The sequence below is a fragment of the Bos grunniens genome, chromosome X, assembly GCF_055505025.1.
Source record: "Bos grunniens cultivar Pamir isolate PY7600 chromosome X, Bosgru_T2T1.0, whole genome shotgun sequence".
NCBI lineage: Eukaryota > Metazoa > Chordata > Mammalia > Artiodactyla > Bovidae > Bos > Bos grunniens.
The window spans coordinates 36,386,518-36,411,818 of record NC_141194.1 but is presented as its reverse complement, the minus strand read 5'-3'; the positions used below and the strand labels follow the sequence as shown (position 1 = coordinate 36,411,818).

The 25,301-nt window shown below is 39.3% G+C and overlaps 1 protein-coding gene across 1 annotated transcript; it reads right to left on the bottom strand.

The window, feature by feature from the left end:
* Nucleotides 1-10,990: 10,990 nt before the first annotated feature.
* LOC147340137 (ferritin heavy chain-like) lies at nt 10,991-11,740 on the bottom strand. Its single transcript, XM_086387112.1, has 2 exons — nt 11,704-11,740; nt 10,991-11,514 (listed from the first exon to the last, which is right to left on the bottom strand). The coding sequence occupies exons 1-2, from the start codon at nt 11,738-11,740 to the stop codon at nt 10,991-10,993; spliced, it is 561 nt and encodes a 186-aa protein (XP_086243238.1).
* Between the last annotated feature and the right edge of the window lie 13,561 nt (nt 11,741-25,301).

Genomic DNA, 25,301 nt, shown 5'->3' with positions numbered 1-25,301 from the left:
TTGTGAATTTTATAGAGAATGACTTTATGCTTTTTGTATTTGTTATGACTGAGAAAGAAGTACTACAGTGACAAAAAATTAACTCAAAATGGATCAACAGGCCTAGTGATAAAGTACAAAATTGGAGGTATTCTTACCTCTCCAGACTGGAAAAAATTAGGAGATTCACTCTTATGAAAGCATGTGGAGAGAAACCCAAGGCTGTCCCTGTGCAACAGAGAGAAGATGAAACAAAGGAATGTCACAAGGTTTTCAAATTCTACGCAGGAAACAGGCTACAACTACTCAGATACTAACATATGCTACCCTTTAATAAAAATGAAGAATAACTTTCAGAGAAGAATCTGGGCTCAGAACATGGAGCCTTCAGCACAGAGGGGGAAATCTTGACCTGCAAGGAATTCCTCCTAAGCCTGGCAGCCTAATGAAATATCCATACTGGGCTTTGAAATCACTTGGAATCAGTGACCTCTTTGTTCTGATTTTTTCCATTTTGGAATAGGAATTGGCTAAAGCTCTTATACTTGATTTGTTCTAACATTGTTTATTGGAAAGAGGTAACTTGTTTTCTGGGCTTCCCTGATTGCTCAATGGTAAAGAATCCACCTGCCAATATGGGAGACACAGGTTTGATCCCTGGTCTGGGAAGATCCCCTGGAGAAGGAAATGGCAACCCACTCCAGCATTCTGGCCGGGGAAATCCCATGGACAGAGGAGCCTGGTAGGTTACAGTCCTGGGTTCCAAAAGAGTCAGACACAACTAGACAACAACAACTTGTTTTCTAGTTTTACAGGTATAGAGATGGACAAGTATGTTGTCCTAAGATGGATCATATGCAGAGTCTCACTCTCTGATTTACATAATGCTGATAATTAGGTTTTGGACTTCTAAACTCATTATATGAAATTTTGGACTTGAGTTTAATTTACATTGTAAAGGATTAAGATTCAATGGGATGTTGGGATGGATGAATGTATTTCACATGTGATGTAGATGTGAACCTTTGGGGGCCAGAGGGAAGACTGTGGTAAGCTGAAAATTACACTACCAAAAAATAATCTACATATGAATCTCTGAAACCCATGAATGTAATCTTATATGGCAAAACTAAGACTGTCTTTAGATGTGGTTACTTTTAAGATCTTGAGATGGGAATATTATGCTGGATTATCTAGGTGGGCTCTAAATGCAGTCAGACACAACCACTTAAGAGGGAGATAGAGGTTTCACACCCAGAGAGGAAAATGTAAAGGGCAGATAGAACAAAGATTTGAAGATGATGGCCTTAAAGACTGGAGGGATGCAGGCAGAAGCCAAGGAAAGATAACAGCAAACAGAAAGTGGAAGGAGAAAGGAAGATTCTACCCTGGATCCTCCAGAGGATATATATAGTAGCTGACACCTTGATTTGGGCCTAATGAACATATTTTGGTGCTTCTGGCCTCCAGACCTCTAAGAGAATAAGTATGTGGTTTTTGTTTTATGGCAGGGGTAGGGGGGGTGGTCATCAGTTCAAGGCAATTTGTTACCACAGCCCTGGGAGATTATTTAAATTGGAAGCAATCCAAATGCCCATCAAATGATGAATGGATATAGAAAGTGTGATATTACCATCTAACAGAATATTATTCATTAATAAAAAGAATAAAGTAATAATGCGTTCTGCCACATGAATGGACCTTGAAAACATGCTAAGTGAAAGAAACCAAAAAGGAACACATATTGTATGGTTCCATTTATATGAAATGTTCAGAACAGACAAGTCTATACTACACAGAAAGCAAATTAGTAATTGCCTAGGATTGGGCAGGTAGGGATATTGGGAAATGCTACCTAAGTGGAGTGAAGTTTATTTGGGGGACAATGAAAATATTCTAAAATTTATGATGGGTGTATAACTATGAATATACTAAAAGTTCTTGGATATAAATTCAGAGGGTGAATTATATGGTATATGAATGATGCCATAGTAAATTCATTTTTTCAAAAGAAGGCTCTAAAGTGTGGTGAGAAAAAGGCATGAAATTATATTGAGAAAGACAAGTCCCACTATCTGCAGTGTCAAGCAGGGGATCAAGGAGAGCTGATGGTATAGTTCCAGTGTAAGGGTCAGCAACCTCAGTACCCAGTAGGAGCTAATGTTTCAGTTCAAATCCAAAAGAAAGAAAAATCCCCCCTCATTTAAAAAAGGGTCAGCCTTTTTGTTCTAGTCAGACCTTCAATTGATTGGATGAGGCTCACCCCCATTAGGGAAGTCAATCTGCTTTATTTATTTATTCTGATTCAAAGGTTAATCTTACCCAGAAACACCCTCAGGGACACAGTCATAATGATATTTGCCCAAATATCTGGGCATCCCTTCGTCCAGTCAAGTTGACAAATAAAATTTAACGTTATGTAATTTCTTAGTCATAGATACATATTGTAATATTTTCCCATTTGCAATTTGTCTTTTAGTTTTTAATTTTAATCAAGTCCATTTGATCACCTTTTTTCTTTTCACTTGTATGTATTGGATCACTTGTATGTAATGGATCAGTATGTCCATTCCTGCAAAAATATAGTAGCCTTTTCCCAGTAGCCTTGGGAAATGGCTAAGTGGAATGAGGTTTATTTGGGGGACAGTGAAAATATTCCAAAATTTATTATGATACATTTTTTATTTGGATTTTGAGAGATTGCATTGAATCTGTGAACTCTTTGGGGGACTGTTACCATATTTAAAATATTAAATATTTCAGTAAATGAACAAGAGATGTCTTTTCATTCATATTGACCTAGTTTAAATTATGGAGAACAGTGCGGAGATTCCTTAAAAAACTGGAAATAGAACTGCCTTATGATCCAGCAATCCCACTGCTGGGCATACACACTGAGGAAACCAGAAGGGAAAGAGACACGTGTACCCCAATGTTCATCGCAGCACTGTTTATAATATCCAGGACATGGAAGATGTCCATCAGCAGATGAATGGATAAGAAAGCTGTGGTACATATACACAATGGAGTATTACTCAGCCATTAAAAAGAATACATTTGAATCAGTTCTAATGAGGTGGATGAAACTGGAGCCTATTATACAGAGTGAAGTAAGCCAGAAGGAAAAACATAAATACAGTATACTAACGCATATATATGGAATTTAGAAAGATGGTAACAATAACCCAGTGTACGAGACAGCAAAAGAGACACTGATGTATAGAACAGTCTTATGGACTCTGTGGGAGAGGGAGAGGGTGGGATGATTTGGGAGAATGACATTGAAACATGTAAAATATCATGCAAGAAATGAGTTGTCAGTCCAGGTTCGATGCACGATACTGGATGCTTGGGGCTAGTGCACTGGGACGATCCAGAGGGATGGTATGGGGAGGGAGGAGGGAGGAGGGTTCAGGATGGGGAACACATGTATACCTATGGCAGATTCATTTTGATATTTGGCAAAACTAATACAATTATGTAAAGTTTAAAAATAAAATAAAATTAAAAAAAATTATTTGAGCAATGTTTGTAGTTTTCACAGTAAATGTCTTGCACCTCCTTGGTTAAACTTATTCTTGAGTATTTTTTTCTTTCTGATGCTCTTAGTGGAGTTGTTTTCTTAATTTCCTTTTCAGATTATTCGTTGATCAGGTATACAGTACAATTTATTTTTGTGTGTTGAAGCTATGCTCTGCAATTTTCCTGAAAGTATTATAATTTTTTGTTCTTCAGGATTCTCTTTATATTAAGGTTGTGTCATCTGTGAATAGAGATAGTTTTACTCCTTCCATTTCAATTAGGATGTCTTTTTCTCCATGCCTAAATGGTAAGGCTAGAATGTCTGGTTGAATGGAAATGGCAAAAGCAGGCATCCTTTTCTTTTTCCTGACCTTAGAGGGGAAGCTTTTGTTGTTTCACCATTGAATATGGTGTTAGCTTCTAGTTTTTAAAGCTGCCCTTTATCATATTGAGGAAGTTCCCTTCTCTTTATAGCTTGTTGAGTGTTTTAATATTGAAATGGTATTTAATTTTGTCAAATATTTTTGCATTCGTTGAAATGATTGCATGCTTTTTCTCCCAATCATTCTGTTAGTATGATTAGTTGATTTTTGTGTATTGAATCAACCTTGCATTCCTAGGGAAAATTCTACTTGGCCTATAATATAGTATATAATACTATATATTATGCTGTATTATATAATACAATATATAGTACTTTTAATATACTGCTGCATTCAGTTTGCTAGTACTCTGTTGAGAGTGTTTATATCTGTACTCATAAGGGATATTGTTCTGTAGTTTTCCTTTGATGTCAATATCGGACTTTGGTATCAGTTAATACTGGTCTTGTAGATTAAGTTAAGAAGTGTTCCTTTTATTTTTTGGAAGAATTTAGAAAGAATTGGTATTCGTCTTTAAATGTTCAGTAGGATTCATCCTGGACTTTTCTTTGAATCAATAATAAATAGCCTCTCAACAATCTCTTTACTGGTTACTGATCTTTGCAGATTATTTCTTCTTGATTAAATTGTGGTAGTTTGTGTTTCTAGTAATTTGTTTCATCTAGGTTATCCCACATTTGTTGACACAATTGTCCATTGCATTGTGTTAGATACTTTATTTTTTGTAAAATCAGTAGTGATGTCCCCATATTAATTCCAGGTTTTAGTTATTTGTTTCTCCTACTTCTTTAGTTTGTTACTGTTGTTGATATTTTTAAGGAGAGAACTATCAGTTTCATTGATTTGCTTCTTTGTTTTCCCATTCTCTACTTCATATATCTCCTCTCTAATCTTTATTATTTCCTTCTTTGTGCTAGCTCTTCTGGTTTCTTAAGGTGTAAAGTAATATTTGAAACCTTTATTTTTAAGTTTAGGCTCTTAAGTTATACATTTTCCTCTAAACAAGGGTTTACATGCATTCTAATCATTCTTGTAATTAATAACAAGGGGAGACTTACTTCTGCTGTTTTTCTATTTATTTTCTATATATCTTATTTTTGTTCCTTGTTCCCTCTATTGTTAACTTCTTTCATGTTTCATTTTTTGTAGTGAACCATTCTGATTCCCTCTCAATTTTCTGTGTATATTTTTATTTACTTTTTAAATGATTACCTTGCAGATTGCAATTAATATCTTCAGTGTAGAGCAATGTATTTTGAATTAGTAGTAAATTAGCTTCAACTGCACAAAATATGCCACTACACAGTTCCATATTCCCCCCTTTATGTTGCTGTCACAAATTATATATATATACTGTGTTCCCATTAGTATACATTTATGACAAACTTTTATGACTTTTTAAATATCCTATAGGATACAAGGAGTTCTAAGTGAAATATACAATAATAGTGGCTTTTATATTTATTTATGTAGCTACTTTTAACAATAGTCTTCATTTCTTCATATGAGTTCTAGTTATTAATAGTATCTATAAATAAATAAAGATATACTCAGCTCCATTAGTAATTAGAGAAATTTTTTAAAAAATCACAATAAGGTACTACTTAACACCTAGTAGAATGGCTGTGATTTAAAGTAAATAGGCAGTTTTGTGTATTTCCAAAACATTACAGAAATTGGATCCTCACACATTGCTAATAGAAATGAGAGATTATGTGGACATTTTGGGAAACAGATTGGCAGTTTTTTTTTTTTAATTAATTTATTTTTCAATTGAAGGATAATTGCTTTACAGAATTTTTTTTTTCTGTCAAATCTCAACATGAATCAGCAATAGGTATGCCTATGTCCCCTCCTTCTTGAACCTCCCTCCCCATCCCGCCTTTCTAGGTTGATACAGAGCCCCTGTTTGAGTTCCTTGAGACATACAGCAAATTCCCATTGCCTATCTATTTTACATATGGTAATGTAAGTTTCCATGTGACTCTCTTCATACATCTCATCCTCTCCTTCCCTCTCCCCATGTCCACCAGTCTGTTCTCTATATGTTTCTCCATTGCTGCCTTGCAAATAAATTTATCAATACCATCTTTCTAGACTCCATATATATGCATCAGTATACAATATGTTTTCTTTCTCTTTCTTACTTATTTCACTCAGTATAATAGGCTCTAGGTTCATCCACCTCATTAGAACTAACTCAAATGTGTTCCTTTTTATGGCTGAATAATATTCAATTGTATATATGTACCACAACGTCTTTATCCATTTATCTGTTGATGGACATCTGGGTTGCTTTCATGTCCTAGCTATTGTAAATAGTGCTACAATGAACATTGGGGTACATGTGTCTTTTTCATTTTTGGTTTCCTCAGGGTATATGCCTAAGAGTGGGATTGCTGGGTCATATGGTGGTGTTATTCCTAGTTTTTTAAGGAAACTCCATTTGGTCTTCCATTGTGGCTGTATCAATTTACACTCCCACCAACGGTGCAAGAGGGGCCCCTTTTCTCCACACCCTCTCCAGCATTTATTGTTTGTAGACTTTTTGATGATGGCCATTCTGACCATTGTGAGGTGATATCTCTTTGTAGTTTTGATTTGCATTTCTGTAATAATGAGCTATATTGAGCATCTTTTCATGTGTTTTATCTGTATGTCTTCTTTCGATAAATGTCTGTTTAGGTCTTTTCCCCACTTTTTGATTGTGTTGTTTGTTTTTCTGATATTGAGTTGTATGAGCTGCTTGTATATTATGGAAGTTAATCCTTTGTCAGTTGTTTCATTTGCTATTATTTTCTCCCATTCTGAGTGTTGTCTTTTCACCTTGTTTATAGTTTCCTTTGCTATGCAAAAGCTTTTAAGTTTAACTAGGTCTCACTTGTTTACTTTTATTTTTATTTAGATTGGCAGTTTCTTATGAAGTTACATATATGTTCACCATAGGCCATTGCAATATCAATCCTAAAATATTTTGCCAGGAGAAGTTAAAATATTCTTTTAAATTATATGTGAATGTTTGCAGCAGCAATATTCACTAAAGCCTATAAGTAAAAACTCAAGTGTCTTCCAACTGGTGGGTGAACAGAAGTAGTATATCCATGGAGTAGAATATTATTCAGCAATAAGAAAGAATGAAGTACCAATATATAAGACAGATAAACCTCAAAAACATTATGCCTAATGAAAGAAAGCAGACAGAAAAGAATGCATATTGCTATGTTTCCATTTATAGTAAATGTCTTAAAAAGCCAGATGTGCAGAGACCAAAAATAGATCATTGTTTGCCAGGGTCTGGGGGTGATATTACAGAGTGACTGTAAATGTCGTGAGGTATTTGGGGTGTGATGAAAATATTCTAAAATTAGTTGTGATGATGGTTGTACAGCTCTGTAAATATACTAAAGTCATTGAATTGGGTGATTTCAGCATCACTATCAAAGTAAGAAACCCCAAGGACATGTCTCTCCATAGAAACACCCATTGCCTAGAGACAATTGGGAGCCTGGGAACAGTGAAAGAATGAATAATTCACAATAAATCTTTTTATATACTTTGATTTCTGAATCTTATGGATGTATTACAACTTCTAAACTTAACAGAAAGAAATTCACTTTTCCAGGGAAGAAAAAAAAATACAGAAAACTCTTTTAGGAAGCCCAATTTTGACCTAAAAATAGAGAGAGGCAGCTGAGGAGTAAGAGACCTCTGTGTTTAGTGAGCACCAAGTGTGAAATATGTCATTCAGGGCTGGGAACAACAGAGAACTTGGACTCAAGGTCTGAACACCTGAAAGAAACATACAAACACCACTTATAAACCTATCATTTAAAAAAAAATAAAACAGGGATAATGCCATTCATCCTACAGGAATATTGCCTAAAGGAAATCACCTATGTAATATTGATTACATAGCTCAAGGAAATGAGATCGCAACAGAGCAGAAAATAGGTAGTTTATTCCCTTCTGAGGCCAGATGATTCTAGCCTCCATTCACCAGGGCTTCTCTTCACTTTGAGCTTGTCAAAGAGGGATTTTGCCAAGCTGGCTTCTGGACCCCTCTTCTTGCTATGCAGAATTAAACATTAACATTTCAAATAAAGTGAAAACCCCCTTCATTTCAACCCTTGCCCAACCCCATTCCCTTCATTCTTTCTCCAGATTAACCCCAATTATGATTTTCAGGTCACTTTTTTTTTTATTATACATTTTATTTTATTTATTTATTTTAGTTGGAGGCTAATTACTTTACAATAACTACCGCACAATTGCACTCATCTCACACGCTAGTAAAGTAATGCTCAAAATTCTCTAAGCCAGGCTTCAGCAATATGTGAACCGTGAACTTCCTGATGTTCAAGCTGGTTTTAGAAAAGGCAGAGGAACCAGAGATCAAATTGCCAACATCCGCTGGATCATGGAAAAAGCAAGAGAGTTCCAGAAAAGCATCTATTTCTGCTTTATTGACTATGGCAAAGCCTTTGACTGTGTGGATCACAATAAACTGTGGAAAATTCTGAACGAGATGGGAATACCAGACCACCTGATCTGCCTCTTGAGAAATTAGTATGCAGGTCAGGAAGCAACAGTTAGAACTGGACATGGAACAACAGACTGGTTCCAAATAGGAAAAGGAGTTCATCAAGGCTGTATATTGTCACCCTGTTTATTTAACTTATATGCAGAGTACATCATGAGAAACGCTGGACTGGAAGAAACACAAGCTGGAATCAAGATTGCCGGGAGAAATATCAATAACCTCAGATATGCAGATGACACCACCCTTATGGCAGAAAGTGAAGAGGAACTCAAAAGCCTCTTGATGAAAGTGAAAGTGGAGAGTGAAAAAGTTGGCTTAAAGCTCAAAATTCAGAAAACGAAGATCATGGCATCTGGTCCCATCACTTCATGGGAAATAGATGGGGAAACAGTGGAAACAGTGCCAGACTTTATTTTTCTGGGCTCCAAAATCACTGCAGATGGTGACTGCAGCCATGAAATTAAAAGACGCTTACTCCTTGGAAGGAAAGTTATGACCAACCTAGATAGCATATTCAAAAGCAGAGACATTACTTTGCCAACAAAGGTCCATCTAGTCAAGGCTATGGTTTTTCCGTTGGTCATGTATGGATGTGAGAGTTGGACTGTGAAGAAGGCTGAGCACCGAAGAATTGATGCTTTTGAACTGTGGTGTTGGAGAAGACTCTTGAGAGTCCCTTGGACTGCAAGGAGATCCAACCAGTCCTTTCTGAAGGAGATCAGCCCTGGGATTTCTTTGGAAGGACTGATGCTAAAGCTGAAACTCCAGTACTTTGGCCACCTCATGCGAAGAGTTGACTCATTGGAAAAGACTCTGATGCTGGGAGGGATTGGGGGCAAGAGGAGAAGGGGACGACAGAGGATGAGATGGCTGGATGGCATCACTGACTCGATGGTCGTGAGTCTGAGTGAACTCCGGGAGTTGGTGATGGACAGGGAGGCCTGGCGTGCTGCAATTCATGGGGTCGCAAAGAGTCGGACACGACTGAGTGACTGATCTGATCTGATCTGATTGGTTTTGCCATACGTTGACATGAATCAGCCATGGGTTTACATGTGTTCCACATCCTGAACCCCCCTCCCACCTCCCTCCCTATCCCATCCCTCTGGGTCATCCCAGTGCACCAGCTCTGAGCACCCTGTCTCATTCATTGAACCTGGACTGGTTATCTGTTTCATATATAGTATACATGTTTCAATGGTATTCTCTCAGATCATCCCACCCTCGCCTTCTCCCACAGAGTCCAAAAGACTGTTGTATACATCTCTGTCTCATTTGCTGTCTTGCATATAGGGTATCATTACCATCTTTCTAAATTCCATATATATGTGTTAGTATACTGTATTGGTGTTTTTCTTTCTGGCTACTTCACTCTGTATAATAGGCTCCAGTTTCATCCACCTCATTAGAACTGATTCAAATGTATTCTTTGTAATGGCTGAGTGATATTCCATTGTGTATATGTACCTTATGCTTTATCTCTGCACAGGCGCTCACACTCACCAGGGCCCCAGACCACCCCCCACCGGACATTGTTTACTAGTAGAGGAATGAGTTTGTGTTTTCCATGATCCCATGGAACACCTTCTCTCTCTGGTGGAGATCCTGAGCTGCACGTGGACAGGGCATGGGTAGCTGGAGAGACTCCTGGATATCTGTTTTAAGGTTTAAAAGGTGAGAGATTTGCACATACAAATCAAACAGACATTTATTGATGCATCAACTAATAACTTTATTTGAAGAACCAATAACTTTTTGTTTGTTTTTACTTAGGAATTAAGATTTATTTTTAATATAAATTTATTTATTTTAATTGGAGGCTAATTACTTTATAATATTACATTGGTTTTGCCATACATCAACATGAATCCGCCATGGGTGTGCACGTGTTCCCCAACCTGAATCCCCCACCCACTTCCCTCCCCGTACCCTCCCTCTGGGTCATCCCAGTGCACCAGCCCCAAGCATCCTGTATCATGCATTGAACCTGGACTGGCAATTTGTTTCATATATGATATTATACATGTTTCAATGCCATTCTCCCAAATCATCCCACTCTCGCCCTCTCCCACAGAGTCCAAAAGACTGTTCTATACATCTGTGTCTCTTTTGCTGTCTCACATACAGGGTTATTGTTACCATCTTTCTAAATTCCATATATATGCATTAGTATACTGTATTGGTGTTTTTCCTTCTGGCTTACTTCACTCTGTATAATAGGCTCCAGTTTCATCCACCTCAGTAGAACTGATTCAAATGTATTCTTTTTAATGGCTGAGTAATACTCCATTGTGTATATGTACCATAGCTTTCTTATCCATTCATCTGCCGATGGACATCTAGGTTGCTTCCGTGTCCTGGCTATTATAAACAGTGCTGCGATGAACATTGGGGTACACATGTCTCTTTCAATTCTGAGAACCAATAACTTTATGTGAAGAAATGGCAAAACTGGAGGGAAAAAACTTAGGTGAACTTTTTCTGCGAGGGCAATACTGTGGTCTGCATGGCAGGCAGGGTGACCTTGGGCACTCACCCGGGACTCGGCGGAAAGTCCAGTCCAGGCTTAGTCCTTCTTGTCGCCGTCACCCAGGGTGAGCTTGTCAAAGACGTACTCTGCCAGGCTGCCTTCCAGGGACTCCACGTTGCTCAGGTTGCTGACATACCCCAACTCCTTGATGAACTTGACCTGCTGGTCCAGGTGGTGGGTCTCCAGGAAGTGGCACAGGTGGGCATCACTGCTGTCAGTGGCCAGCTGGTACAGGTTGAGCAGGCTCTGGTTGACGCACTTCTCCAGGTGCAGGACGTCCTGCATGGCCTGGAGGCCACTTTCCCTCTGTTGGGTCTCAGGCTTTCTGATGTCGAGGAAGCAGATGCGGCCGCCACGCTGGTTCTGCAGGAACAGCAGGTTTTCAGCCCGCTCGCTGTGCTCATGGGAGCAGAGCAGGAAGAAGCGGGAGAAGTGCTTCAAGGCCATGTCATCACAGTCGAGGTAGAAGGCCATGGCCAGGCACTGGAAGGAGGCGTGGAACTCCAGGGCAGCGTGGCTGTTGACCGTGGCCTCACATTTGGGGCAGTAGTTCTGGCGTACTTAGTGAGGGCAGCACGGGCAGCATGGCGGGCGACACGGGTGCAGTGGGCAAGAAGGTGAATGCAAAGCTGCGGGGCCATTTCCACCAGCCTCAAAGAGTTCCCAGGGTGGACAATGCGGGTAGCCAGGAGCAGGCATCTCAGGTCAGGTCAGCAGTTCTGCAAGGGACTGAAAGTCAAGTCCCTTACTGGGCTTGGGAGGGTTGAGAGGAGGTTCCGGTTCCATAATGGGGGTGGGGTGGGAAGGTGGTGCATGTCAGTGGGCAGAGCATGAGTGCAGCGTCCCAGGTTCCTCCAAAACCTGGGTGATGCAGGGCAACTGCAATGAGCTTCTGGACGATATAATATTTTAAAGCATTATTCATGAATATTAGTGCATCCGTTTTGCGTTAATCATGTATGTGATTTCTTTGCACAACTTATTTGAATAGGGCCCTAATGTGATTGTTTTATTAAACAGTCCTCTTTTGGTATCGTGGTTATATTTACTATTACAGAGCTCTTTTTGAAGGCAGCTCTCCTCAGTGACTTCAATACCCATACTAATGACACTTCTAATAGGTTCTTCATTGGGTTTCTGGACCTCATTAACTCCAGTGATCTCTACTTTTCTGTTTCTGGTCAAGTTCACACTTGTCTGACAGCGGAGTGCCACCTCCAGAGTCTTAGTGAATCTTTGCACCTCTGCAGCTTTCACTCTTTTTGACCTTCATCTATGCTCCCTTTGTTCTCTCTCATCTCCTAATCTTTCAGCACAGTCCTAGAAACCCAGCCCTTTCACCTGACTTACCAATTTCCTTCCTCTTGGGTAAGTGCAAACTTCTCTTTTCTCTGTCAGAAAACAAAAGACTTAGATGCATTCTTAGAGAAAGCACTTAACCATGTGGATATATTCATCCCCTCCAGCCTCATTTGTCCTTTCGCTGCCACTCAGCAAACATTTTTTAACCCATCAATTATGGTGTTTGAAATGAGCCACAGTGGTAGGAAATACCATTGATCTCAAATTATCTTTCATTCATTCAGCAAATATTTATTGAATATTTAGTATCCCTACAATTTTACTCCATAATATCTTAATAATACTCTTGAATGGATATATTTGTCCCAAAGGGTGATAATGGTGTTTCTCAGATATTTTATACCTTATCATTAATTCTAAGTAAGTAGGTAATAGTAAAATATAAATTATAACTAAGGGAACCCTAAAACTTAACCAACATTTCTAAGGAATAATCAACAAAGAAGCATGGACTGGGACTCAAATTTCCAGAAAGGAAATGTGTGTGTGTGTGTTTGTTTGTTTGTGTATAAACCATTTCATTCAGTTTTTCATTAATGAAGAATATAAAACTAAGTACAAACACAAAATGAGAAAAATTCAGAGCAGAATGTGTTTTTTAAAAAATATGATTATGTTACAGAGTCCAATATTACTCTGCTCGCCACACAACAGGCCAGTGAATCTGAGTAATGGGGTGTTGAGGCAAGGAAAAGGACTTCAATCAGAGAGCTGGCAGACAGAGAAGATGGCAGGCTAGTGCCTCAAAATAATCATTGTATTGGGGCCTGGATGCCAGGTTCTTTTATAGATCAGAGAGAAGGAAGCAATAAGGAACTAAATTAAAAAGGCAGAATAAGAGAGAGAGAGAGAGAGAGAGAGAGGCATTAGGGAAGTAAAGTGAAAGGGTCTTCAGCCTTGCAAAACATCTCCAAGGGAATGGCCAGCCTTTGGAAGGGATGTGTTAATCTCTTCTACTCATGGATGAGCAGGAACAAACTCTCTCTCCAGGAACTGAACAAAGGCACTTTAGTTTACTGTCAAGCAGAGGGGCAGAGTCCTCCAGGCAAGCCATTGAGTATGATTATAATAACAAGAGCAACAGAAAAGCAAATCAAAGAAACAGTTTCCAACATGGAGTCAGAATTGGCTTCCTCCCTGCAACAATTATAGGACCATAAAATGAAATGTCTGTGGTCAGTATATGTATTATTCAGTGTTCTCTAGAGAAACAGAACCAATAGGATTGATTGATTTTAAGCATTGGCTCATGTAAATATTGAGGCGGGGCTTCCCTTGAAGCTCAGTTGGTAAAGAATCTGCCTGCAATTCAGGAGACCTGGGTTCGATTCCTGGGTTGGGAAGATCTCCTAAAGAAGGAAATGGCAACCCACTCCAGTATTCTTGCCTGGAGAATCCCATGGACAGAGGAGCCTGGTGGGCTATGACCCATGGGGTTGCAAGCATTGGACACAACTTAGCTACTAAACCACCTCATTATGGAGGCTGGCAAGACCTGAGACTGACAGTCAGCTGAAGGCACAGGAGAGCCTGGATAGGGGGAGAACCAAGAGGAGCTGATGTGTCAGTTTAAGTTTGAAGGCAAGAAAATACTGATGTCCTAGGTTGAAGGCAGTCAGACAGGAGGAGTTCCCTCTTACTCAAAGGAGAGTCAGCCTTTTTGTTTTTTGAGGCCTTCAACTGATTAGTTGAGGCTTAGTCACACTAAGGAGGGCAGTCTGCTTTACTGAGTCTACCAATTCAAGTTATTTTCAGGCAAATGTCTTTTTCAAGTTGTTGTTCAGTAGCTAAGTCATGTCCAACTCTTTGCCACTCCATGGACTGCAGCATACCAGGCCTCATGTCTTTTTCAAGTTGTTTTTTTTTTTGAGATACAGTTGTCATATCACATTGTATTAGTCCGAGATGTACAATTTGATATATACTGCAAAATGATTACTACAATAAATTTGCTTAATGTTAATCATCTCAGATAGTTACAGAATTTTTTTTCTAGTGATAAGAATTTTTGAGATCTACTCTCTAAGCAGCTTTCAAATATACAATACAGTATTGTTACTAAATGGGGCTTCCCAGGTGGCTCAGTAATAAAGAATCTGCCTGCCAATGCAGGAGTTGCAGGAGACATAGGAGACACAGGTTTGATCCTTGAATCCAGAAGATCCCCTGGAGAATGAAATGGCAACCCACTCCAGTATTCTTGCCTGGAGAATTCCATGGACAGAGGAACCTGGTGGGCTACAGTCTATGGGGTTGCAAAAAGTCAGACACGACTAAGCAACTAACACACACATACACAAAGTGATATATCAATCTAAAATCAATCCTGTCTGTCACTGGGCTGTTCACTCTACCTTCTCTTATTACAGTTACTTTCTGAGTTTTCACTATTACTACCCATATTTTACAGTTAAAGAAATTGTGGATTACAGAGTATATAACACGTTAAAGCACATAACTTGTAAATAATAGAGAGTGACACTGTGAACTGGGTTCCTCTATTGGTAATTTGGAAAGTTTGGCTGGACCATGAGGATTAGAACAAAGATTGCGTTTAACTTGTTTGATGCTAGATTTCACAAAGTAGGGGCTCAGAAACATGATTTAAAGACTGAGTGGCCTTTTAAAGTTTTAGTTTCATCTGTCCAAATTAAAAAACAATGAGTGGAATTGGTATTAAATTTGTATTTAAACTTTCTGTTTTTAAATTTATTTATTTATTTATTTTAATTGGAGGCTAATTACAATATTGTCATGAATCAGCCATGGGTGTACAACAGGAAAACCAATCAAAGAGACTCAATTGTGACAAATTATTCTTATAATTTTACTTTAATATGCACAAACATATAGCTAGGTATAACGCTCTGTAGCTTTAAAATATGCTGTTAGAACTGTAAACCTAACAATTTGTGTGTGTGGACATATCTCTTAGAAGAGAAGCTGAACACCAAGACAAAGCCTAGCATTCCTTTACAGGACAGGAATTTCAGATGTGTTGTGAAGTAACTGGTGAATTTGGGAAGGGGTGAGGCCAAAGGCAGCCTTTTAGAAAGGGAAGAGGCTGTTAGAACTTCGAACTGAGGAGAAGAGAACTACTGACAAAGAGTTTTCAGGGATAACACACTTCCCTTTGTGTGTCTGTGTGGTAGAATCTGTGGCCTGGAGTACAATGAGAAAGATGTACTAGAGCAGCTTCTGGTGGCAGGAATATTATTTTCTTCTACATGCAGCTATGGAAATACTGCTTAATATTCCTCAGATCTTAACTGTCATGGACAAAAACAAAGTGATGATAATGGGAAATGTCAGTTCCAATTGCTTCCTTCTTTCATGAGTTCTCTTTCAAGTATACATGCTTTTATTTCCACCTAAATCATCACGTTGTTCCTTAATAACATGTATTCCTCAATGATGTAGTAGAAAACTGAAGTCTTCTCTTTGTGGCCCTTTCCCCTTAACTCTTTTTTGATTTTTGCACCAACAATCCCTAATTTTTAGAAAAAAAGACAATAGCACACAAGTGAATCAAGGTACAGAATTCCTTAAATTTTAAGAATCAATTCCTGGATCTTTATTAATTGCTAAATGTATTGATCACATCAACGTAAGTATTTTAATCAGTTTGTCTACAGAGATTGCAGCTACAAAATAAAATGCATAATTTGTTTATTCAGTTGTTACAAATGTAGGAAGGGGAAACGTAAATAGAATTAACAAGATTTTTATGTAGAACCAAGAGTCTATCTCCTTTTCTTTCCAGAGAGACTGTTCTATAAACAGTGGTACTTATTTTCCTAGCCAGGCTATTAAACATGTTTGGTTAGATTATGTTTTGAATCAAAACAGGTTATTGGAGTAAATGTCTATGCGGGATGTTTGTACATGCTCAGTTGCTAAGTTGTGTACAACTCTTTGTGACTCATGGACTGTAACCCACCAGGCTCCTCTGTCCATGGAATTTTCCAGGAAAGAAAACCAGGATGGGTTACCGTTTTCTCCTCCAGGGATCTTCCTGACCCAGGGATCAAACCCGCGTCTCCTGCATCTCCTGCATTGACGAGTGGATTCTTTACCACTGGGCCAACTGGCAAGCCCTTCTCTCTGGGACACTTGTGTTTATAAAACTATTTCATAGCTAGATGACGTGGAGCATCCCTCAGACTGTGTTCTTGCAAAGGACTGCTTTTGAGTCAAATAAATAAGAGAAAGCAGGTAATAATATAATATTATAACTCTTTTTGCAAAAATATGACATCTCAATTCACATTTTGTGATAGCCTGAATAACATGTGAGAAAACCACAGTGTGTCTATGTGTGTATGGAATACATGTATTTGTATGATTTGTATGTGAATATTAGCCTTTGATTGCTAAGAGTTACTTTCGCTAAAATTTATACCTTACTGTGGATTGTGGTATGGATATATATTAGCCAGGTAAAGTAGACCTTAGTGGGAACATGCATCTTGGCCGACTGTGTGGGTGTGCATTATGTGAATTTTTAATTCTTTAATTTATTTTATTCATTTTTGGCTGTCCTGGGTCTTCATTGCTGCAAGTGGGCTTTTGTAGTTGCAGTGATTCAGAGCCACTCTCTAATCGCAGTGTGCAGGCTTCTCATTGCAACGGCCTCTCTTATTGCAGAGCACGGGCTCTAGGGCACGAGGGCTCAGGAGTTATGACTGACAGGCCCTGGAGCGCAGGCTTAGTAGTTGTGGCACAGGGGCTTAATTGCCCCACGGCATGTGGAATCTCCCCAAACCAGAGATCGAACCGATGTCTCTTACATTGGTAGGAGGATTCCCAACAACTGGATCACTAGGAAAGTCCTTATTACTTTTAAAAAATACACATGTTGTACTAAATATCATGGATTGAGTCAGCATTGGTTGAAAACTGAGGTTATGAATTATTCTTCATTTTTCATATTTATTAATATGAAGTTGTTAGGGGAGGCACACTGACTGAAGCTGCCCACCCTGGCCAGGCACCATAGTAACCATTTGCATGAGTCGTTTTAAAACAGGAGATCCTGGTAAGGAACACGAAACTAATAAACCCCAACAAGTAGAAGAGTTCAGGAAAGATCAAAAGGAGATACCACATATCCGACCACCTCCCAGCATCCTTCTCTCTGGCATCCATCTTGGCTGAACAAGGCGTGCACCACCAGGAAGGACTCTGACTCAGAATGACTGGCTATAGACAACCGGGAAACTAATCCCATCACCATAAAACCCAAGACTGCGAGCCACGTGGCAGAGCAGTTCTCCTCGGTTCCCTTACCCTGCTGTTCTCCGCCTGGGTGCCCTCTTCCAGTCTCTTGCTTTGTCAGCACATGTGTCTCCTCAGACAATTCATTTCTGAGTGTTAGACAAGAGCCCAGTTTCGGGCCCTGGAAGGGGTCCCCTTCCTGCAACAAAGTGATTCAGGAAATTTTTTGCTAGCTACTAAAATGTAAACTTTTAAAATTTAATCTCTCAATAATTTCTGTGTAATGTACACTTCAATCTGGAGAATTTAGATGATTCATGTTCTATATTCGCTTCCCAGGTGGCACTAGTGATCAAGAACTTGCCTGCCAATGCAGGATATGTAAGAGACTCGGGTTCAATCCCTCATCGGGAAGATCCCTTGGAGTAGGAAATGGCAGCCCACTCCAGTATTCTTGCCTGGAGAATCCCATGGACAGAGGAGCCTGGCGGGCTACAGTCCATGGGTGGCAAAGAGTGGAACACGACTGAATGACTTAGAACACACGCATGTTCTGTATTCTCAGTATACTGCTGCATTATTTAAGGTACCCTTTCTTTACTCCCTTCTTAGGAGGTGGTGAAAGATGTGGGGTTTCGTGTCAAATAGTCATCAGCTGAAAGCCTGACTCTATGCCTTCCAAGCTGTCTGAACTTGCCTATAGTGTTTCACTCATCAGAAAAATGGTACTAATGATATGAGATGTTAAGAGGATTAGATGATGCATTTATGATTATGCTAATATTACACAGTTGATTGATTAAAGTCAATACACAGTAGCTTTTATTTTAGGAACTAGACTGACCCTGAGAAAGTAGTCTACTCACTATATAAAAAGTTCACCTTAATTTTTAAATTTTAGGCTCTTCTATTAAAATCCCGAAAATATAATGCTTTTTCTCTTCCCTCGTATTTTGTTCTTTCTCTTTTTTAGCTAGTCACTAAAATCTATTTTCGGAGAAGGCAATGGCACCCCACTCCAGTACTCTTGCCTGGAAAATCCCATGGACGGAGGAGCCTGGTAGGCTGCAGCCCATGGGGTTGCTAAGAGTCGGACACGACTGAGCAACTTCACTTTCACTTTTCACTTTCATGCATTGGAGAAGGAAATGGCAGCCCACTCCAGTGTTCTTGCCTGGAGAATCCCAGCGATGGGGGAGCCTGGTGGGCTGCCGTGTATGGGGTCGCACAGAGTCAGACACGACTGAAGCGACTTAGCAGCAGCAGCAGCAAAATCTATTTTATGCTGTTTTTGCTGGAAAGGTTGGCAGATAATGCAGTTACAAAATATATGAATAGCTTTGGAATCAATAAATCCCAAAGATTAGTATGAGAAAGAGGAATTAATCTTCAAAACGTAGCTTATAAAAAGTATAGATTTATATAGCCTTTTGACATTTCTAATATTATTGTCCTGAGTTACTATTTAATTTCAAGTGTATCTGTCTTTGCACTCTAAGGAAACTGTAAAGTTCCTAAGGTCAGGGACATTAGATCATGTCTATTTATTTCTATTGCAGAGCTTTCTCTCACTTCAGTTCAGTTCAGTCGCCCAGTTGTGTCCAACTCTTTGTGACCCCATGAATTGCAGCACGCCAGGCTTCCCTGTCCATCACCAACTCCCGGAGTTCACCCAAAGTATTGTCCATCAAGTCAGTGATGCCATCCAGCCATCTCATCCTCTGTCATCCCCTTCTCCTCCTGCCACCAATCCCTCCCAGCATCAGAGTCTTTTCCAATGAGTCAACTCTTTGCATGAGGTGGCCAAAGTACTGGAGTTTCAGCTTTAGCATCATTCCTTCCAAAGAAATCCCAGGGCTGATCTCCTTCAGAATGAACTGGTTGGATCTCCTTGCAGTCCAAGCGACTCTCAAGAGTCTTCTCCAACACCACAGTTCAAAAGCATCCATTCTTCGGCACTCAGCCTTCTTCACAGTCCAACTCTCACATCCATACATGACCACTGGAAAAACCATAGCCTCGACTAGATGGACCTTTGTGGGCAAAGTAATGTCTCTGCTTTTTAATATGCTATCTAGGCTGGTCATAACTTTCCTTCCAAGGATCTTTCTCTACTTGGGGCTTAATAATGCAAAGAGTAGTAGATCTTATTTTAATCATGTTCTTTAAATTTATTTTAGTGTGGTAGTCATGTAGTAGATATTATTTTAAATTATTTCAAGAGTATAGGTATTTAGTCTATTGAATACAGACCATTAAACACTGATATTCTATACTGTGTTATGAAAAGCATGGTAGCTCATAAAGGTGAATATGTTTTTATATAAGTATATTTAGGAAATAATGCAGATATGCCATGTGTAGCAGATTTGAGTGATTTTTAGAACTTAGTTACTTTCCACAGATGCTATAAAGAAAGTCTCATGAGGGGGTGGGTGGCAGTAAATGTGAAATCAGCAAGATGACAGAATCAGAGGCTCCTGGTTTTACTTTCCATTAAAGAAAGACCAGCTAGCAACTATCCACAGACAAGAAGGCCTTTGAGGGGAGGGAGAGGGGGAAAAAAATCCCAGAACCCAGAGGTGAGGCTGAAGCACCCTCCTCTGGAGCACAAAGCAACTTCACTCTGACCACACAGCCCCTCCTGCAGGCCAGCACAGAGCCACACCAAAATATTTCTCCAGCAGGGAAAAGAGATCCCTATGTGAACTTCCAGGTTCCACAACATTCTGGGAAACTTCTCTTGAGATCCACTTCTTTCCATCTCACAGGGAACATTGGGAGAAAAGGGAGTGACTCCCTGGGATTAGCTTGAAATAAAAGGGAGGTGGGGCAGGGTTTACAGCATCCAGTGCACGGATTTTGATGGACTGTGTACCTGATGGCAGTGATACCCCTATCAGAGAGCACAGCAAGCAGTTCTGCCCACCTGTGGTGTGGAGCCAGTAACCTCATTTGGCCAGGGAGCATGAGAGCAGCTCTACCTACATGAGGTGCCCAGCCAGAAATCTGGCCAAGCCATTGGAATTTGTCCTGTATCCCTGCTTAGGCAGGGTCGCAAGCCAACAGCACCATCCAGATGCCTCATCCAGAGCACAGCCTCTAGGCTTGCCCAGCCAGGAAGTGCAAATAGTGACTCTGAGAAATCGTGGAACCCAGTGCACCTATCTGCCTGGCTTTGGAGCCCAGCATACAGCCCATTTGATGGCTGAGCAGATTTCCCATTATGTAAGCTATGCAGGAAACCCAGGTTCAGTCACTGGGTCAGGGCGATCCCCTGGAGAAGGGGATGGCTACCCACTCCAGTATTCTTGCCTAGAGAATTCCATGGACAGAGGAGTCTGATGGGCTACAGTCCATGGGGCCACAAAGAGTCAGACATGACTGAGCAACTAACACCTCTTCACTTCACTTCAAGCTATTGAACTACAAAAGGAGCTATTTCATTTATCTTTCAGTCTTTCCATGTGCTATCAATTTTCTTCCTCACAATGCAAAGATTTGTTGGGTATGCTAGAACTATTATGAACAGTGCTGTAGTTTCCTTATTTAAAGGCATAATTTTTATTTTACACACTGAAGATTCCTTAGTTGCTCTAATGATAGACCTCAAAGAGGATAGTATCCTTATCTTCTATTTAATTGTTAAGAGATCAGGAGAGCATGACATAGGTATCACTGGCCATGCTATATAGTTCTACTTGGTTTATGATTTTTGCATCCTCCCAGAGCTGAATTTCATTTCTCCCTGCTCCTGCCACACAACGGACAAAGCTGTGGTTGTTGTAACCAGCAAGATGGAAGAGTGGGGTACAGCTGGTTCCAGCAAATAAAAATACATCTTTATGTTTCCCTTATTTGAGGCTCCAGTGTTGTGTATGTTCTTCCTCCAGTTTCAGTGGTTGAGGGGTCCAAGGTTTCAAGGTAAATTGCTGAGTGTCAGTGTGGAAATAATACAATTAGAAGACTTTGACCTCCCACTTGACCTTAGATAACTCACTTTTTTTGAAGTATTCTCAGTTATAAGATGGAGATAATAATTCTTTGGGGTTTCTCTGTGTTGTCAATCTCAAAACAAACAAACAAACAAAAACTCACAAAGATTGTGAATAAGCATTTCGAAAAATTTTTAAGTAGCTATACTAACACAAATTTTTAAGTAGCTATACTAACATAATTATAACTAATCAAGCTCTCCTGAATTTCCTCTCCTTCTAAAAAGGCTTCTGTGGATTTGAAGTTGCACTGGTGTTAAGAAATCTAGATTCTGTTTGTGTCTATTTATGTCTGTATGACAACTAATACCAATGTGGATAATTGCTGCAGTGAAGAAACCCATACAATTTCACTGAAGAAACTTATTTTCACCAGTAAATGATAAGTGGCCTTATTCGTGACTCTTATTTTGAAAATGCATTTTCATCTTAAGCAAAAGCTAGAATTGAGTGAGGGTTTAGTTGAATGTTATCACCCTGGATAAACACCATCAAAAGTTTTTTTTTCCTCTTGGCTTCTTTCCTATGTACCCTTTTCAAACCCTTCTTACTCCCTTCTCTTTCACAAATGTATGCTGTGTATCTCGTCTGTGATGTTGGTGGTATTAGGCACTTATATAAAGTGATCCTTTAATTTTCAGCAAAATCTGAGTTTGATAATATGGTCTCCATCTTATAGATGAGGAGACATGCTTCTTGAAGTACAAGGTCACGTAACCAAAATATGGAAAAGAAGGTATTCTAGGTGTGTCTTCTGACTATAAATATGTTGCTATTTCTGTGACATGTGCATATTCCTTAATGCACTTTTTAAAAAAAATTTATTTTATTTTTAAACTTTACATAATTGTATTAGTTTTGCCAAATATCAAAATGAATCCACCACAGATATACACGTGCTCCCCATCCTGAACCCTCCATTGAGGAAATTTTAGATAATTGATTCCAATTTTGGTTAAATGGAAGACTGAAATTTCCTTTCTTTTTTAAAAATTAAAAAAATGTGTTTATTTAGTTTTGGCTGCTTGCGGTCTTCCCTGGGACTCTTGTTGCTATGTGCAGTCTTCCTCTGGTTGCAGCAAACAGGGGCTCCACTCCAGTTGTCGTGTGCTGGCTTCTTCTTGTGGTGACTTCTCTTGTTGCTGAGCATGAACTCTCGGGCATGTGTGCCTCAGTGGTTGTGGTGTGCGGGCTTAGTTGCCCTGCAGCGTGTGAGGTCTTAATTCCTAGACCAGGGATTGATCAATGGAATCCTTGTCCCCTACATTGGTTGGCAGATTCTTAACCACCAGGGAAGCCCTACATCTCCTTTCTTACCTCCCCTGCACATCCTAGCTCTTCTAATGAACTACTGCCCATGGAGTCATTTAACACTACAGTTTGGTTTGCCGGAGTCATTTAACACTACAGTTTGGTTTGCCTGATTTATTTATGTCACAGAGAAATTCATTCAGTCATGTAGTTGAACATTTGAGTGTCTGTGGCTTCTCTGGTGGCTCAGAGGTTAAAGCGTCTGCCTCCAATGCAGGAGCCCCGGGTTTGATCCCTGGGTCGGGAGGATCCCCTGGAGAAGAATGGTAACCCACTCCAGTATTCTTGCCTGGAGAATCCCATGCACGGAGAAGCCTGGTAGGCTACAGTCCACGGGTCGCAAAGAGTCGGACACGACTGAGCGACTTCACTTTCCCTTTCCTTTGTTTAAAAAGGGGTGATTTGTGTTAAAATACAATGGGATGAAGCAGATAATTAGCACATTGAGTGCTTCATATAGTACTAACCTTAAATACAAAGGAAATGACAAATAGCCTTTGTTTTGCATGTGATTGCAGTGGAAAGTATGAGAAAGGCATGTATTATGATGCTGGAAACTGTGATAAATTCTGGTCAGTAAAAAAGGAAGGAAAATGAAGGAGACCTTTTGGGGAGGAAGAGACCACTTTGGATAGGGCTCATTTCACATTTTGGTTTAAAAAAAAAACAGGAGATGAGGGTAGAACAGGGTTTGATTATTAAAATGTGAGGGAAATATTGTAAACTTTTGATAAATCCTGTTATTTAAAAAAGCTTCTCCTCTTTTCATCCATTCAACAAATGGTTATCGAGCATCTACTTTGTATCCTGCATTTTCTGTGTAGTGAGAACTTAGAGGCTAATTAAAAGTATCCTTATTTTCACAGGGTGTTAAGCCTGGAGAAGAGAGGAAATAAACAAATACATATATACATATATATATATATATATGTGATTATATATATATACACACATACACATACACACACACCACATCTCATAGAGATACATATTATGAAATTAAAGATAAAGCAGGGGAAGGTGGGGTGGTAGAGAATGATCAATGATGATAATTGGAGTATGGTAATCTGAGGCGGACTCTCCAAAGAGGTGACATTTGAACTATACCTGAATAAAATGAACCATATGAGCATCTAGGAAGAAAACATTGCAGACAGAAGGAAGAACAAATTCAAAAGCTCTGAGATGGGGTATTTCTCACTCTCAATGGAGACTTGAGATTTTATCCCAAGTGTAATGGGAGACCTCTGAGCATTGTAGTTGGAGAGGAATATGACCTGAATTCGGTGTTTAAAAGATCACTCTGGTTTACTCCGTGGAAAATAATCTACAGTGTGAAAAGAACTGCAGTCAGAAGGTAAGGTGAGAGGCTTTTGCTATTGTGTGGCAAGATATGATGGCTCAGAGAAGAGCAGTAAGAGTAGAGATGGTAATAAGAGTAGAGGCTCTCCCTTTGGGAATACATTGTGAAGATATATCAAACTTCAGCATAGAATTGGAGAAGTCAAGGCTAGCCTGGCAACTCTGAGTGATGATGCTGTTTACCAAAATAGGGAACATGAGAAGATGAGCAAATTTAGAAGTAGGAAATTATGAGAGTTCTTATGATAATGCTCTTTCTTTTTATTGAAGTGTAGTTGATTTATAATGTATTAGTTTCAGGAATACAGCAACATGATTCTGTTATACATACGTGCATGTGTGCTCAGCCACTTCAGTTGTGTCCAACTCCTTGGCTTCTCTGTCCATGGAATTCTCCAGGGAAGAATACTGGAATGGGTTGTCATTTCCTCCTCCAAGGGATCTTCCCAGCCTGGGGAACGAACCTGCATCTCCTGAATTGCAGGCAGATTCTTTACCATTGAGCCACCAGGGGAGCCCTTATATGGTTATACCTACATAAATATATTCTTTTTCAGATTTTTTCCATTATAGATTATTATAAAGATATTGAATATAGTTTGCTATGCTATGCAGTGTGTCCTTGTTTATTTTTTATATATAGTAGTGTGTATCTGTTAATACCTAACTCTTAATCCCTCCATCTTTTCCCTTTGGTAACCATAAATTTGCTTTCTATGTCTGAGAGTCTATTTCTGTTTTGTAAATAAGTTCATTTGTATCATTTTTTTTAGGTTCCACATAAAAGTGATAAAGATGTATATATAAACAATGAAATATTACTCAGCCATAAAAAGGAATGAAATAATGCCATTTTTAGCAACATGAATGAACCTAGAGATTATCATACTAAGTGAAGTAAGTCACATAGAGAAAGACAAATTTCATATGATATTGCTTGTATGTGGAAGATAATGCTTTATTTTAAATTCCTATTACACATGCTAGTAGAGGTGTCATGTGGGCAATTGACTATATTGCAATCTGGAGTTCACCACTAAAAACTGGGGAGTGTGTGTGTGTATATATATGTGTATATATATATATGTGTGTGTGTGTGT

Excerpts from the sequence above, each read along its gene's own strand:
- LOC147340137 (XM_086387112.1), bottom strand. The coding sequence starts at position 11,740 with ATGGAACCGGAACCTCCTCTCAACCCTCCCAAGCCCA. Across the intron at positions 11,515-11,703 it reads TCTCAACCCTCCCAAGCCCA|TACGCCAGAACTACTGCCCC; the intron begins GTAAGGGACTTG and ends GCCCTCACTAAG.